General features: G+C 32.8%; 1 protein-coding gene across 2 annotated transcripts in view; it reads left to right on the top strand.

Annotated features, from left to right (window-relative positions):
* Positions 1-18,262, top strand: part of Znf385b (zinc finger protein 385B) — a 152,945-nt gene that overhangs the window by 68,292 nt on the left and 66,391 nt on the right. For both annotated transcript variants that reach the window (XM_077799005.1, XM_026392022.2), the window contains exons 3-4: positions 7,449-7,487; positions 11,272-11,382. In XM_077799005.1, the coding sequence (XP_077655131.1) occupies positions 7,449-7,487; positions 11,272-11,382 (150 nt within the window). The remainder of the gene's footprint in view (positions 1-7,448; positions 7,488-11,271; positions 11,383-18,262) is intronic.

The raw sequence follows: 18,262 nt of genomic DNA, 5'->3' as shown, positions 1-18,262 counted from the left end.
TCACATTTTTGTGCTAAAAATGTATTGTTTATCTAAAATTAAAATTTAGCGCTATGGTTGTAGACCAGTGGTTGAGCACATGCTTAGATATGCACAAGGCCCAGAGTTCAAGCCCCTGCATCAATCAATCAATATTGAAGTTATCTAGGTATCTTATATTTTTGTTTGCTAAATATGGCACCTCTAGCAGAAAATATGGTTTCTGGTTTTGTTTGAGGAGGCTTAGCAAGTAACTAGAATTCTCAAAATCTGGCCTCATTTTGAAATGAGTTCTACTAAAATCTTCCTGATGAGGCTAAGATCTGACCTACCTGCTTTAACAGAACTCAGTGTCCGTATTTAATTGTATTGAATTTCCAGTTAGAATTTCCAGTTAGAATTAGGATTTCCATCTAATTTCCAGTTAGATGGAGGCAGGGGTTCTAGGCCTCAAACTAAAACAAACAAACAGGTTTCAAAATGTAGAGGATCTGTGACATTTTACTACCTCATAATGAATGAGTGGCCCAGAATTCGAACATTGCAAATTTGTTGCTTCACATGAAACCTTGCCAGTTCTCAATTATCATTTTCTTCTTAGTGTAAGGGTAAGAAATATGTTATCTATCTGGCAGAGGAGGGTACCGTTCATTTCCACTGTGTTTCACAAAATCAAGAATATATCTAGACAGGCTCAGGTTTTAGCACCTCTTCCTGACTGGTGGGGTTTTCCTCTCATCTCATACCTTTTTAAGTTGTGTCAAGAACCTGTTTTGCCTCAGCATCAGGATATATCTAATTAGATACTGAACAGCATTTCACACTTAGCTTTGACAGAATGGTTTTGAAAGGATGTCACTTAATGCATTTGGCTGTTCAGGAGGTATATTGATTTTTAAATCAAGAAAACTCATCACTTTCCTGGTCTCCTGGAAAGTCCTTCTAATGTTTTTTAGCCCATTTACCAAAAAAACAATAATCCTTACCTACTTGCTTGGATTTGGAGATTTAGCACTTATTATACTTAATACTACATCTATAACACGTAATCTTTGGTTACTCGTATGCCTTTTTTTTCCTTCTAAAGAATAAATAAGTCTGTTTTTAAAAATATATTTCTCAGGCTTAGTTTTGGCACTGAATTTTATGTTATGCAAACTCAGCTTTGGGGACTTTTGGAAGTTGTTTTTAAGTCACTACTTTAAAAAAACAAAAGGAAAGGCCAAGCAAGAAAAGAATTACCTTCTGTCTCAGATATTTGGCTTGTACCTCCAAATATTAGCATGGAAGAAATTCAAATGTGTTATTGAATGATTGTTATCATGGCCTGTTTCATGAATCTCTATCTCATTTAGTATATTATACATCTATTCAAAAACTGTTCTGTAGTCCGTATTCCTGAAATGATGTTTCTTATTTTATTTCACCCTGAATGAGAAATGAAATAAGAAACTTATTAAACTTACAAACTTATTAAATAATACAAGAAACATTCAACTCATTTATTTTAGATTATTTTGGTAAATCCAGTTCCTGTTTTATCACTCTGAATTCTAACCAGCTTTGTTGGCATTTATCTTTGGGTCATATAGTTCATTGTCATTATATATGTTTTCTACTGTTTTTTTTAAAAATATTAATATATCTTATTGAGAAACATAAAGTATAAATACTTAAGAACAAAAACTTCTCCAGAGATCAAAAAAAAATAATAGTAGTAGTTTATTGTTTCATTTCTTCCTTTGATATATTAAAATAAGTAGAAATAAGTTTTTATTAATTCCCTTAAAGATTCCAGGTAGTTTTTTTCTTCTTTCTTAAAAATTCTATATTTTTTTCTCATATTCCTTCCAAAGGGCATCTAGCAATATTATATGAACTTTTCATTAAATTATCTTTGAAAGAGGCTACAGATGTCTCAACTTTGTATATGAACTTTGGCCAGAAATTATTTTAGTAGGGGAACATCAAATATCAAGGATAAAATGAAAACCTTTAGAGAAATTTCTTGGCATCCTGATGGAAAAACACCTTTGTCTTCTAATGGTTTCCAGTCACATCTAAGCATTTGCTTGCTCAGGGATGGAAACAAACAATGAAAAACACAAGTTTCCTTTGGCGACATAATTCAGCTCGTTATTTAATGCTTTTTCCCTGCATTGAGCAAAACAATTGCAAATGGTGCTGAAGTTAGTCTGGGCTTGCTAATGCATAACATTAACCAATTGGACCTTGCCACATGTATTTTTAACCTGAATATGTGCTCACATGCAATAGAATTTCAGCCCTTTTTTTCCCATATTTTTAATTGGTGCATTAGAGTTGTACATAATGGTATATAACTAATGTTGTGTGTATATTCGTACATGCATGCACACAATATAACAACATAATTTGGCCAATATCACTCCCCACTGTTTTCTTTTTCCCTCTCCTCCTCCCTCCCCTGGTCCCTTTCCTCTACTCTACTAATCTCCCTTCAATTTTCATGAGATTTTAGAATTTCAGTTCTTTACTTCTCTAAAGCTTAAGTAGGAGCATCAACATCCAAAACATTGCTGGGTGTGTATGTTAGTGACAACCAGATATGAGTGAACATGCAGTCTAGTCCCATACCCATTGCAGAAATAAGTTGAAAGTCTCATTTGTTAAACTGAACTTTTTGAAAAGCTCTTTGATGTGGCTTCTTAAATTACCCAGCAGCGTAACTACAGTTTTACCGCATCACCCTTGATCCCTGGCAGCATGGAAAATCACCAGGCTTATGGAGGAGCAGCCAGGAAAGTGGAATATTTTGTATTTGTACTGACCATATTTGCTACATACAAGGATCCACTGTCATAGTTAGTTAGACATTCAGCCTCAGTAAGACACACAAGTCTAACTTTATGTCATCTTCCATTAACAAAACAATAACAAAACTGTCTAAAAAAGAACTTAAAAATGATTCCTTCTATTCAGACCAATTTAAAAATTTCTGAATTACTGGGTTTTCCCTAATGAAAAGGAAACAGTAAAACCACCTGTCCATTTGCATTTAAATGTTTTATTTCTACCATTTGGTGACTCTTTAAAGTTTTCAAAGCATTAAGATGAAAAACATTATTTTGCTATCATATCTTCACCATCTTGGATAAAAATCTGTGTTTATTTTAAAAATAAAAAGTAACTGAGGGTCATTTTACTCTTCTCTAACTAATTACAGAACCAAGTTCAAGCCTGCCACACTGCATAGAAACCCACTAGGAAGATCTCAGATGAGGTGTGTGTCTAGTGCCTAGCACTCATCTTCAGAGAATTTCCAAATGCAGAACCCTTTAGTATCCCTCTCTTCTTGGGGACATGGTAGTAGTGTTGTGCCAAGAGTATTTGTTGACTTGGTACTTAGCAATTAAAGAAAAACCTTTGCTGATATCTCACATACCACTTTGAAAACCAAGGAAAGTGACCTCTAACTCTACCATTTTTGCCAGTTATGCAATTCTGAATTCTGTATGAAATTCCCTTAGTGATGAAATATTGTCCTTATTTTTGCATATTTTGATATGGCTTCACATGTAAAAATACTTTGTCTGAATCACAGTGGGTACCAAGGCAACTAAAATGTTTTTAGGAATTATCTGTGCTAAAATATCATTGTTTCCCCATTCTCCAGCTTTATTATTTTAATGGTACTTATGACAATTGCAAATGCCTTATTCATCTTTAGACATTTAAGTCTCCCCAACTAGATTGTTAGATTTTTGAAAGCTTTTTCTCTACTTTATGTCTATCTCCTAAATCAACATACTTAATAAACTTTTGAAAATGAATATCTTTAAGAAAAATATAATAAATATATAAATATATTGAAAATCATGCATTTATAAAAAGTGTGATATATTGGAAAGGAGCAAAAGTTCTCAGGGATAGAACTCTGTATTTAAAGTTGACATGAAATCCTTAACTCTAAAGATCCTAAATCCTAAAATAAATAAATAAATAAAAACCTTTAAACTCTAATAAATCTTTTATTATCAGAGTGATCTAGAAAGAAGTCATTATCAATCTCTTGGCATTGCATGCATTTCTTTTTATTCTTCAGAAGAATAAAAGCAAGATGGAATTTCTTGAGAAAAAACTACGAGAAAATGAAGTCTTTAGTCTTTTCAAAAACATCTTCAAAACAGATCAAGGTGTTTTTTTTTTTTTCCTTTCTCTCATTATCCTCTTTGTCAATGGAATAGAAAAATCTTATTTGATGAATCCCAGAGCTCTTCAAAGGGGACCTGACAGTATGGAATTTGAGTGAGAGAGATCAAGCTTTCTAAGTATATTTTGTACATGGAAGAACAAAATGAAACACTAATCTGTGCTCCATTCTGATAGGCTGCCCCACCTATAGGCAGATTCCACTTCTGCTTCCTATAGGTAATATTGACTGCCACTAGGAAGGCTTGGGAAAGGTGAGGAAAGACAAAATCTTGAGATCCCACTTACTTCCTGCAGCCATTAGATACTGCCACTGTCAACCAATCTCAAAATACTTCGAAGCCTATAACTTTTTGATAAAATACTACTAGTAGTAACACTACTAGTAGTAGTAGTATCAGTAGTAGTAGTAGTCAAAACATTACTGGTACTTAATAAAATGTGGCTTGCATGTTATTCTCCACAGTGTATGCTAGCCTTTGTACCAGTTCTGAATGACTAGGTAACATTCTGCTAGGCACAGTTAATGTTCTTTGCAAGACGGCCAATGTATGGTTTTAGCAAAGAGCTGGGGATTCTTAGAGGAAGCACCTTTCCAAATATTTGACTCTTGGTTTAATCAGCAGTCTGTGGAGAGAGTGGCATGCCATTTATCTTCCTTTCAGCAACATTGACAGCATTCAGGCAGACCCTTGTCAGGGTGCTCTGGGGAAGAGAGACAGCATCAGAATGGCCAAGTGTCAGCTTTTAGACATTCCAGATGCAAAAATGCAAGTCTCACGGTAGCATGTAATCCCAGTGTAATGTTCTATGTCGTTTATTTTTATTGAGCCTTCTGATTTGAAATCCAAAATAGCAGAAAGTTATATGGTTGAACAAATTCTGTCAACAATATGTAATCATTTGGGTTTCTTGATCTTTGAGAGAAGAAATTTGTCATAGCTGTATCTGTTTTGTTTCTATTTTCAATTTTCAAGGATTTGAGAATAAAACACTAACATAAAGACATGTGGTCAGAGTCAATAATGAAAGGCAAAACATTTTTAAGTAACATTAGAGAAATATTGCTCTTCAACAACACAGTTTTAAATGTGTTGCTTTATGAATATTTGAAGTTCTAATGAGACCCTATTGCCACATCCTTTTTCAAAAGTCTGATATTGAAAAAGGAAGGGATGAAAGAAGTTATTCTTTTTGTAGTCCTGTAATTCGATAATGTCATAGTTAAAAAAGTTAATGCTTAGCCAAACTTTCAGAAGGCCCTAGGTTACAGGGTTTAGTAGCTGAGATCCTCTTTGTAAATCAAAGACAGGTGCAAATGATGACTGCCACCTGCTAATGTGTAATCTCTAAGTATTTCTAGAACTTTTTGTCTGTGTGCAAACCAAATAGTTATAATGGGGAAAGAGGACAGAACAGTCCAGAATTTTATTTAAGGGTTTCCTGAAGTTGCACAAGAAAAAATGGGCTTATCCTCAGAATAACAGAAATGGGTCACAAAGAGAAAACACAGGCTCACTTCTCCAGGAAACTTTGACTTACGCACCAATAGACCATATGTAGTTTGTGTAGGCAGCTGCCTTCCAGGCTGCAGAAGCTCTAGAACATTCATCTTTTCCTCCCCAAACATACACACTAATCCAGTGCCACACATGATACCCATCATCCCTCACAGGTTCCTTTAGCATGGAACAGAGAAAGACTCCTGTGTGAGTTTGAATCCTGACTCTAGCATTTATGAGTTGACTTGAGGGTAATAAGAAATTGAACCTCTCAAAACCTGACATTCTTCTTCATTTGTAGAAGGAGGGAAATAATTATATCCACTGCATGTGATGGTGGAGACTACATAAGATAATTTCTTAGTATACTTTGTAACACACAATAAGAACTCTAAATCTAAGTTGCTCTTACTGTATTGTTTAATATTGTTATTAAACAGCTAGAAAAAGGAATTAAATAGCAAATACCCCTGGGGAGATACACATCAATGTCACTGGTAAAGGGAGGACCTTCGGTTTATAAAGTGTGAGAAAAGGATGGACCAAAGGAAACAGACCTTTCTGTTCTTTCTCATGCCTCATTATTTTGCTTAAAGGTGATTTCTTAACACAGACTCCTATTAGAATTTGTATTATCCTTTTTACACTCTATCTTTTAAAATTATGTCCTTTCTTATGTTTGTCTCATTTCCCCATTAGTCTAGGGCAATGTCTGAGATACAATAGGCCTCCAGAAATATTTGTTGAATGACTGATTTTAACTTTCAGAAATAAAAAACCCAGTTTCTACTTCTGCTTAGTAGAAAAGCTAATGGACCCCATTAGGTGCTTACCAAATGATTTTTAAAGCATTGGTTAAAGCAGATGGTTAAGTTTAAGGTGAGATTTCTCCATGTTTAAGGAACTGTATGGATAAAAGAAAGTTCTATACAATTCTTGAATGTTATTGAATGTTATAGGTGGTGTGGTGCCCAGTTTATTTCCATTCCAGCCTTACTTGTTAGCTAGTTAAATCGTTTAAAGATTCTTTCAGAAAAACAACTCAAATTTCTAGCCTCTTGAAAAGCATTAGAAAGGTTGAATAAGTTTATAATTCTACTAAAGTTCCATGGAGAAAAATCATTGAGAGCCTAAAATATAATTTATGTTTGTCCAGTCATTTGATCACAGAGTCTCTTTCTTAGATTCATCCTACCTTTAGTGAAGTGCTGCAGTGTTTCTTTTTCCTGTGTCTATAGCTTATTTGCAGCTGCATATTTTTATGTGATTGCTTACACTGTGCAAATAAATGTAAATTACTTTTCATTACACTCAGAGAAAGTAATGATCTTTTAAAAAATTCATGCAGATTTGTAGGCCCCCTAGTCTTGGTAAATGTACTAGAGATGTTTATTCTTATTTTGATGTTGAAAATATAATAGATGGTGTGATACAGCCAGATTGATTAATTCATTTTGTATGACTATTATATAATAGTTATTTCACCCATATGTAGTCTCCAATTACCTCCTCGATTCCTAGTAACAGCCACAACCCCATCTTTCATTTTTATTACCTACCAGTTAATTGCACTAATAGGTTTTACTTTCTTTTCTGCATGATTTTCATTAGAAAAACTGACAAGTGTTAACTCTTGCTACTTTTTAGTTGGTAAGCACTGCAAGCATTTTAGTCAGGGGTGAGCAATAAAAGTAAGTTTTTTAAACTTTAAAACATGTAAATGTGCTTCCTGGCCTCAAAATTTTAGTTGATTACTTCTAACTTTTACTTTTTTAGAAAAGAAGAGGCTTATTTGGGACCAATAAATTCTGCCAGGTAAGGATTATTGGTAGCTAGAACTTTGTGATAGGTTTTTGTTTTTGTTTTTCCTTTGAAAAGCTTTAGTGTTATTTCCTAATAAATCATAATTCTCTCAATCCGTAGACAAGTTTTTTGTGCAGTGTGAACTAACAAGCTAATTTAATGTGACTATTTAACAAGCACTTGTTCATTTAAAACATATATTTTAAATATTTTAATGAAGAGTGTTGAAAGCAGTCATTTTTCACAATTAAATGTCTGTGAAGGGCTGGAGCTGGAGCTCAGTAGCAGAGCACTTGACAATGTGTGACACATTGGGTTTGATCCTTAACATCACATAAAAATAAACAAATAAAATAAAAGCATTCTGTCCATACATAACTACAAAAAAATTAAAAATATAAAAAATAAATTTAAAAAGTCTATGAAATGCCAGTTGAATCTATAAAATACGAGTTTGTCAGGTAATTGCAATTCCTCCAGTGATTTACCTGAATACATATGAAATCATCATGTTTTGGACACATAGTTTGGCTCTGTTAAATTGGCTAATTTGAATTTACAACATTTTAAGAATTATGAGAATACTTTTTATTCATCCTGAATGCTTTATTCATTCTGAAATTTGGTACTTGAATAAAACAATTACCATTGATTTATATATTTATATCTACATATATATGTAGATATAAAATATATTTTTTTATTTATATATAATTATGTTTACAAAGAACCAACATCAATCACACTAACGGAAAAATTAAATATAAATGAATACCATAGTTGATATTTTCATTTAACTTTTACAACATTGTGGAAACACTGAAAACAAATATTTAGAATTTTACAACTTTCTTTTTAAAGAATCTGAAAACCTTTTATAGATCCTACTGAAATTCCCCAGATATTTGTTGTTATTGCATCAGATGACCAATATTGAAAACATCAACGTGACAGGGTCTGTTTACGTTTCAAATTGCAAAGTAGAACCTTCTTTTTTGTAACATTTAACATCTCTTAATTTAATCATGTCCCCAAAAATATTTCAACAAAAATTATAATTATAGAATTCTATGAGAATTATAAAAGAGATTTAGATGAGGGGAAAGTGGGTCTTTTCCCAAAATTCCTATAAGGAAGTAGAAAATCAAGTGGGAAATAGTGAATATTATTTAAGGGGATAATCTTTTGATATGATTAGTGGCAAGTCATTCAAAAGATGGGAAGACAGCAAGTTATTGACAGATAAGTAGGAAGGGATAAAAGGGCTGTGTTTAGTTGATTTTGTGAAAAAAAATTAGGATTATGTATATATACATAAGTAAAGCCAATCAATTCTGGCTAGTATCTTGAAAGAAAGCCCTTAGTTTGCTTTGCAGGAAATAGATGGCTGGGAACTTGCTTGCTCTTGTATGTGCAGTGCTCAGCCTCAGCTCATCTTTCAGGACCCAGAACACTCAACCTTGGGAACAGGAAGGGTTTTCAGATTCCCGTGGTGCCAATATGGGATTTGGGCAGAATAAAGTTTTGTTAGAAGTTACTTAAAAATATATGTAGGAAGCTAACAATCTGAAAAAATGTAAAGGAACATATATATTCAAGGATTGAAGTCCTCAATAGTTATCTTGGTTTACTAAAAGATTAAAGCTAGATTTTTGTAGATTTGTCTTTTATCTATTTTTCTATATTGTGTTAATGAAAACAACTAGCATATGTGTATTTATTTTAAGTAGTGAAAGTTTTTATTGTAAATGTTAATTTTCAATATATTTTTGAAATGAGTAGTAGAAAAGAATTAAAACTATGATTTTATGAATATTCTTGTTTATATTTTTTAAAATATATTTTAATTTGAGTTTTAAATAAAATATTAGTATTGAATGTGACAAAAATAATGAAAGCAGTATGGAGAAAATTAGTATTTGGGAAATACTCATATGCTTTTTTCCCATATATTTCACAAATCACCAGATGGAAAGTATTTTTTAGAACCTAGGAACAGAAAATATCTTAATAAAATATTTTGTCTTTTAACTGCAAAACTTTGGGATTTTTTAAAAATTCTGTCAAGTTTAGCCTATTTTATTTTTAAGCTTCTTCAAACTGATTTGCCATCTCTACTAATTAATTGTGCTCAGAAAATACAGTTTTATGTTTTGGGAATGGAATGGTCTTGAATGTATGAACTAGTGAACAAAGAAAGAAAGTAAACTAAGGTTTTATTTCTGACTTTTTGAGATTTTCTTTACCCCATAGAGTTTTATTATTATTATTCTCATTAAATAAAATGTAAAGACTGGGGCTGTAGCTCAGTGGTAGAGTGCTTGCTCAGCATGTGTGGTCTTGGTTTGATCCCCAGCATAAATAAAAAAATTAATCAGTTATAACCTTGAACAAAGTGAATCCCTGGATTTTTCTGGATATATTTTGTATTGGGTAGTTAAACATAATACTCTTCACATTTTTTTTAACTTTCTAAGTTATCATACATATTGATTTGGCGGGGAGGGTATGTGAATAGTTTTATGAACTTTGATATGTTTAGATTATGTAACCATAACTACAGTTAAGATATTAAAACAGTTCTATGACTTGAGAAAACTACCACTATATCTGTTCTCTATAGTGAGCATACATTATCTTGTCATTTTTCTTAAGCTTGTAGCCAAAGATAGGGTAATATACTCTTCAGTAACCCCTCAATTCACCCTCTTTTCCCCTGTATTTAAATTTTTCTAGATGCTAATTTTATACTTTGATCATTTATAATCATGATCAGGGATAGTATTCATTTCTCCTTTCTTATCGAATATCATCAGCTAATCCAATTCTAAACTCTAACCTCAGGAGATTTCCTAGATGATGGCGTCAGTTGATCCTTCCTTGTTCATGTTACATCTGTTTATGAGTAATGCTTTGTTCATCCGGCACATTGTTTTTTGAACTGCCAGTTGTCTGATGTTAATGCTGGAGATTATTATCTGGAATACCCAAGAGAATCACTGCTAGGTCTCTTTTTATAAATTCTGCAGTAGAGGTGTTTCTTCTTCTTAGTGTTGTGATGGCTGTGTGCCACTCTTTTGCTGTGACCAAGTACTTTCATCATTGTATATTTCTCTGAATATGTATGATATATGCAAGCCAAAAGGAGGAAAATCACAGGCGTTAAATCAAAACTTTACTTGACCAATATTTAAACAGGGTTGCATATTAACCAGTGTTATAGACATTTGAGTGTACAATTGTGACATGCATTTCCAGTAGAATGAATTTCAATCTATAGGATACGTAAGTTAATACATTTTTTTAAGATAAAGATTAACATTTTCTGTGCTGTAACAAGAGCCTGCTATTTATGATTTTATCATAAATTAAAAATAAGAACTTGAATGTGTCCGTAATAATCATTACTGAGGTCACTTGAAACCATTGTGAGTATTACCAGTTCTACAGGGAAAACATTAACAACTTAATTTTAACTCTGACTTTTGGATCTTAAGTTTCTGTTTTACGATTCTTTTAAGGATGTACAAGGTTCTTTTGTAGGTATTAGATTTCTTGGAATGTGGTGATTCTCTTGTGGTCTCTTCTTGTGTTGCAGTTTCAAAAAAGGTGGGGTTTTTGTCATTTGTTTTTGTTCTTAATTCTTGGAGTTAAGAACATTACTATTTAGTAAGAATCTTTATTATCTCTGTCTGGGAATTAAAATCTTTAGGAATACTAAAGATACTTTTATTTGCACACTGTTGTCTATCCTTCGAAGATAAAATTTGACTAATTTCAATCATTTGCTTTTCAGATGGATCCTGTGCAAAAAGCAGTCATTAACCACACATTTGGAGTATCCATTCCCCCAAAGAAGAAACAAGTTATTTCTTGTAATGTCTGTCAGCTTCGCTTTAACTCAGATGTGAGTATCATCTTTTCATTGTCCCCTGTGTTTTGTCAAGCTGGAAGTCTAATCGGTCTTAATCTTGTACATCTCTTCATATTTGCACACTCTCTAGTAGCCCTTCCTATTGCTAGCCTACTCATTTTCGTGTGCCAGATTTCTAAGGGATTTGAGTTCAATTTTTTAAACTTGAAAATAGAAGAAATGATTGATATCAGAAATTAAGAATTTCTCTATGTAATCAGCCTCACTTATACCTTTTACATTTAATCTCACCAATCATATTGTCAAAAATAGTCAAATAGCAAAAAATAGAAAAAATTAAAAAGAAATGAATGCTGAAGAAAACCATTGCTATTACTTTCAATATGAAGTGTCACATTTCATATGTGTGCAAAATCTTGTTAAATACCTTAGAGAATAATTTACTATGTAATTCAGATTTTTCTAGAACATGGAAATACAGGGAAAGCTTCATAATTTGCCTCATCTGGCCAGCATAATCATCCTGTTAAAAGAGGAGGAGTGACAAAAATCAATCTTTTTAATAAAAGTAGATTTTTAAAATGTGTAAATAAAGTAATAGGAAAGCAAAACAAATAATAGTAGAATATTTTTAATATCAAATTATTAGGTAAAGCCAATTACCAATATAAATCAGAATCTGAAGGCTGCATATCATTTCTGGTAATTCTTGGGTTACTCAACCCCAGAAGCCATTTTACAAAGAGCATGCTACAGGATTAATGTTTTTCAGTAATATTAAATTATAGATATCTTTTTTCACATATACTATTAAATGATATTTTTATAATTTTACATAGTAAACATAATAAAATGATTGTCCTTAGGAAAAAGGAGATGTTTGTCATGATTTACAAAATTATATTTAATACAATCAGAAATTCTATGAAATTTTTTGGTACCTGATAAAATTTTATCTTCAAGAATTTAATATAGGGTTGGGTGTGGTGGCACATGCCTATAATCCCAGTGTTTTAGGAGGCTGAGGCAGGAGGATCACAAGTTCAAAGCCAGCCTCAGCAACTTAGACCATAAGCAACTCAGTAAGACCCTGTCTGTAAACAAAATACAAAAAAAGGCTGGGGATGTGGCTCAGTGGCAAAGTGCCTCAGAGTTCAATCCCAGGTACCAAAATAATAATAATAATAATAATTTACCTAAATAAACTGAGAAAAATATGGTTTTAATTCATTTAAAGGCTCAATACTGATGATGTCGGTTCTCCCCAAACTATAGACCCATCAGTATCCTGATCAAATCACCAAAGACTTTTTTTTGGTGGAAAATTACACAATTTCTTAAATGTACACAGAAAAGAAAATCACTGGACAACACAAGCATTTTTAAGTACAAATTTTTAAAGCTTTCATTTCCTTATTTCAGTACTTACTATAAAATCTATAGTAATTGAGACTATAAAATTGGAGAAAGAATACTAGACACATTGAGCAATGGAGGAGGACAGAGTCCAGAAAACCTTTATGTGCCTATGTAGTCACTTGTCAATAACCTTGCAGAAGTACTTCAGAAATAATGCTAGAACAACTAGATATGCACATGCAAATTTTTAAAAAAGAACCTTGACTGCTACCTCATATGAAACATAAGAATTAATTCAAATGGATCATATAAATTTAAAACTAGAATGTCTAGAAGAAATGATAGAACATCTATTTGACCTTTTGTTAGACAAAAATTTCTTAGATAGGAAACAAAAAACATAAACTATAAAAATATTGACATATTGGGTTTCATCAAAATTTTAAAATTCTGTTCTTTGGATGACATTATTACACTCTTAAGAAAATGAAAAAAACAAGTATAGACTATAAGAAAAAGACTTGTATATGAAACTACTAAGGACTTATATATGAAACACTTAAGTAACATAAATTCATTAATAAATTATTTGAACCATCATTTAACAAAGAAGAAATATGAAAGACAAGCACGTAAAAATTCTCAACATGATCAACCATATATTATATTTATTACAGAAATGCAGATTAAAACCACAATCAAATATCATTTTACCTATTAGAAGAATTAAAATTATAATCCCGGTGACAGAAGAGGCTAAGGCAGGAGGATTACATGTTCAAAGGCAGCCTCAGCAACTTAGTGAGACCCTGCCTCAAAATAAAAAAGGGCTGGGGATGTGATTCAGTGTTTAAGAGCCTCTGGATTCAATTCCCGGTACTAAAACAAACTAACAAACAAACAAAGAAGTGGGAAATTAAATTAATTGAAGGTACCAAGAGGCTAGGATGAGGAGCAACTAGAACTCTCATACATAATGAGAATACAAAATGGTGTGGCCACTTTGTAAAACAATTTGGCAATTATTTATAAGAAATTTTATGAAATTATGCATGCATTCCCCATGTGACCCAGCAATCTTGCATTTAGGTATTTATCCAAAATAAATAAAAACAAATATTCCTATATATGTGATGTTTAAAGTAACTTTATTCATGACCATCCAAAATTGAAATCAACCCAACTATCCATCAGCTGATGGAGAAACAAACAATGTAGCCATACAATGGAATACCACTCAGAAATAAAAAGAAATAAAGTACTCATGCATGCTACAACATGGACAAAACTCAAGGCAACATGCAAAATGAAAGAAGTTGAACACAAAGACTACACACAGTACAGCCGCACTTGCTTTACTTTCTCAAAAGACAAAACTATGGGAATAGTCAGATCAGCGTTTCACTGAGGCTGAGGGTAAGATTAGACAATTGTGCGCAAAAGGGCATGAGAGAACTCTTGAGTGATGAGCATATCTTATACCTTCAGTGCTATAGTGGTTACATGACTGTCTTTGTTTTTTATTTTTATTTTTTTAATATTTATTTTTTAGTTGTAGTTGGATATAATATCTTTAATTAATTAATTAATTTTCATGTGATGCTGAGGATCGAACCCAAGTCCTTGCCCATGGTAGGCGAGCGTTCTACCACTGAGCCACAACCCCAGCCCTGTCTTTGCTTTTTAAAAACCATACAACTGAATATCTTTAAAGGAATTTATATATACCTTATTAAACCTGACTAGGAATAATTAATGATATGTGCCACAAAATATTTTATGAATAAAAGATTAATTTATAATGGGGATATAACTACTAAATGCAGTAGACCATGATATTACTAGTAGATTTAAGGCATAATAAAGAACTTTTCCAAGAACAGCCAGAATAATAAATACTGAAATACATCCAAGTATATTTAGCAGTTTTACACACTTATTGTCCAAATTTTTATAGTTACATAGAAAAATTAAAGCCTCACCTCCATAACTGTATGAATATAAAATTAAAATGTCCCAATACTTAACAGGCCTCTTGAAAATGAATACCCACCTAAAGACATGCTCCATCTCTAACACTAGCCTTCTCACTGCAGCAATGCTAGATTTTGAGAAGATCTCACAGTACAATACAAATGGATTTCAAAATAAAATTTTCAAAGTGTCGCAAAGATGTAGAATTTCATGAAGCCCAAGAATATAAAGTTAGAGAATTGTTTGTTATAAAGCCACTAAAAAAATGAGGATTTGCCTGTTAAGATTTGAGTTTTAAAGAAGAAAAAATAACAAAACTGTTGATAGGCTCTTCAAAACAGAAGGTTTTGAGAGTCAAGTTAATAATGGGATCTTGGGGCAATTTTGAATCATTCGAGTTAAAGAAACATGTTTTCATGGTTCAAAAAGTGTAATGATTTTAAAAGATACATTGAAAAATCTTGTTCTGTCCCATTCTCAATCTTCCTACCATCCTTGCCATCATTTCCAGTTTTTAGCCTCTTTAATATTTTTGCATATCTCTCCAGAGTTTGCTTATGTAACACCAACTAAATGTGAACATATATTTTTATTTCCTTCCTTTTCTACATATTATTTATGCTTTTCTTTGCTATGTATTTTTTTACAAAATAAAAAATAAAAATAATAATACCTTGGAGAATTTTCCCTCTCACAATGTAGAGAGCTTCCTTTCTCTTCTTTCACAAATGTGGTAGACAAAGATTTCCACGTCTTAAACCCCGAAACCTAATATATTAATATGTTACTGTACCTGGTGAAGAGGAATAAGAGTGCTAATAAGATGGCCCTAAAACACCACCAACAAAAAATCATCCTGGATAATGTAATGACAAGGCTATTTGAAAATAGAAGAGGTAACTGGAGTAATGCAATGTAAGAAGAACTTGACTGGCCATTGTTAGCTTTAAAAGTAAAAAAAGGTTGGCGGGCAGCAGCGGACAAGGTAAGGAATGTTGGCAGCCTCTAGAAGCTGGGAAAGGAAGGAAGTTAATTTGCCCCTAGAATCTCCAGAAGGGAAAGCGGTCCTGCTACCCGCTTGATTTTAGCCCAGTGAGACCTACATCAGACTTCTCACCATCTAAACTGTAAAACAATAAATTTGTATGTTTTAGTTTTATGATAATTTGCTGTGAAAGTAATAGATAACATAGTCTACATATGTATGTATTATAATTTATTTAACTCATCCCTTATAGATAGACACTTGGGTTTCCCATCTTTTAATATTTAATAGGTTTTTATAGTCGATATAGTCAGTAAATGACAGAGCTAGGACAAAAATCTGGGTATCTTGCCTCTAAATCCACAGTTCTTCATATTATGTTGTCTCTCATAACTTTATTTATTTTCTGAGAATTTGACTCCCCCTCAATGACAAACACTTTGCTAGGCTCCAGAATCCAGCAGCAACTTTTACTGTCAAACAATAGGAATAAGAATATCTAGAATTTGTCCTTAATCTGCAACCCCCAGAATGTGTTTTGGGTCTCCTATTCTGTGTTTTTCTTAGTCCAAGGTTAGTGATATAGAACACTAGACTAAGAGTCCTTGAACATGAACATTAAGTCCTAATTCTGAACTTGGTGAATCACTTCAAAATTATCAACCTGTTTCCTCTTCTCTAATAAGACCTGAAATGAACCTGACCTTTGGGAGGACCACTACAGCTCTATGACAAAAATAATTTCCACAATACCATAGCAGGGTGGAATATGAACACCTATATCTTACAGATGGAACAGCAGCTAAAACAGAAAAAAATGACTACAAATTCTGTTTTGTTTTTGCTTTTTTTTTTTTTTTCCTCAGTACTGGGGATTGAATCCAGGATTTCTATACCACTGAGGGATTATACCACCAAGCTACATCCTAGCCGTTTTTATTTATTTTTTATTTATCTATTTTAGTTTGTTTATTTGTTTGTTTTGTGACACTGGGGATTAAACCCAGGGTATCATGCGTAGTAGGTAAGTGCTCTACCACCAAGTTATAGTCAACACCTTTTTTTTTTCTTCTTTTTGAAACAAAGTCTCCTGAAGTTGCCTAGGTTGAATTTGAACTCCTGCCTCATCCTCCCAAGTTGCGGGGATTACAGAGGTATGCGACTGTACCCAGTCAAATTCTATTTTTAATTTTGTACCATGGGTTGAGTGAGGAGAAGTACAAGAATTTTCTTCCTAAGCCCTAGAATTTCTCTGGGATTAGGTTCAGCTTTGACTTGAGTTCCATTCAAAATCAACCACTTTCTCCCTGTGTGCTAATAAAGACAGGGACAATTGTGCACGCATAAGTATATGACCACCAGCCTCTCTCTGACTGCTCAAAAAGCTCTGTTGATAATAAAGAAAGAAATTAAACTTCTGAGTCATGTTTAGATTTGGGCAGTAAAGTCACAGAGTCTGGATGGCAAATTCACAAATGTGACATATACATGTTCTCAGTGTTTAGTAATGGTGCTACTATCTGCATAACTAAACTCTGAAACTGAGCATTTTTTATTTGGGGGAGAGTTTATTATTTTATAATTACCCTATTTACATTTTAATGTAAGAATTAAGAAGATGCTCATCCTTATTTTCTTTAATAACATTTCTAAATCAGCCTGAGACTGAATTGGCTTCACTCCTCAGTGTAGAAAATATGTTTATTGAAAAATCTGGAAGGCAAATTTGCACAGTAAACAGACTGCATTCTGCAGTTCTCCATTACCCATATAAAACGAACCAGGGAAGGCCTGTGCATTAAAATTCAATGTGACCTAGTTTAAGTGTTCTGTAGCCTGCTTTGTCCAGCTTTTACCATCTCGGTAGAACTCCACTGTTGGAAAGCAAAAGGACACAGCTTTATTTACACAATACAGTGTTATGTAAATGAGCAGGCATTAATCACAAACATTTCCCAAATGAACCTTTACAAATTAACACCATTAACTTTGCCAAGGGGCAAGCTCTGCAGTCCAGGAATAATATTCTTTCCAACTGATCCCAGACTTTTGCCCAAATGTATGCAGACCCCAATCTCTGTTTTCTTTTTAACCACCTTTTTTCCTCCAACATGGTAGAAGCTTAGTGAAGTTGTCCTTAGCCTGAATGCCCCCTTATTCTCCCAATGAATGGATGCATTATAACGGTAGTATGGTCATAAATTGATAAGCCTAAATCTGAATTTTTGCTTTTTACCTGGAAGTGTCATTTCCAGAGTTAACTTGCCAGGAAAATGAGCTAACATACACCTTAAAAATTTTTTTGGAAGCCTGGAATGTAGCTCACGGGTAGAGTTTGCTAATACATGTGAGGCCTCGAGTTCAATCCACAGTACCTTAAAAAAAAAAAAAAAAAGCTAACATTTCTTTCTTTTTGGCTAAGTGGAAAGTTGGCAGATAGGAACTAATTTACATATTAATTTCAGTTCCTTGGAAATAGTAGCAGAAGGATGATATGAATTTAAACAGATTCTTACATAAGAGCAGAGCAACTTGATTTTCTTATATATATTTTTAAAAACTTAGTTTGATAACAATATTATTACTTTTTTATGA

Source organism: Urocitellus parryii, chromosome 1 (assembly GCF_045843805.1).
Source record: "Urocitellus parryii isolate mUroPar1 chromosome 1, mUroPar1.hap1, whole genome shotgun sequence".
In the NCBI taxonomy this organism is placed as follows: Eukaryota; Metazoa; Chordata; class Mammalia; order Rodentia; family Sciuridae; genus Urocitellus; species Urocitellus parryii.
The sequence above is the reverse complement of the archived record's forward strand: the minus strand, read 5'-3'. Positions and strand labels throughout refer to the sequence as shown.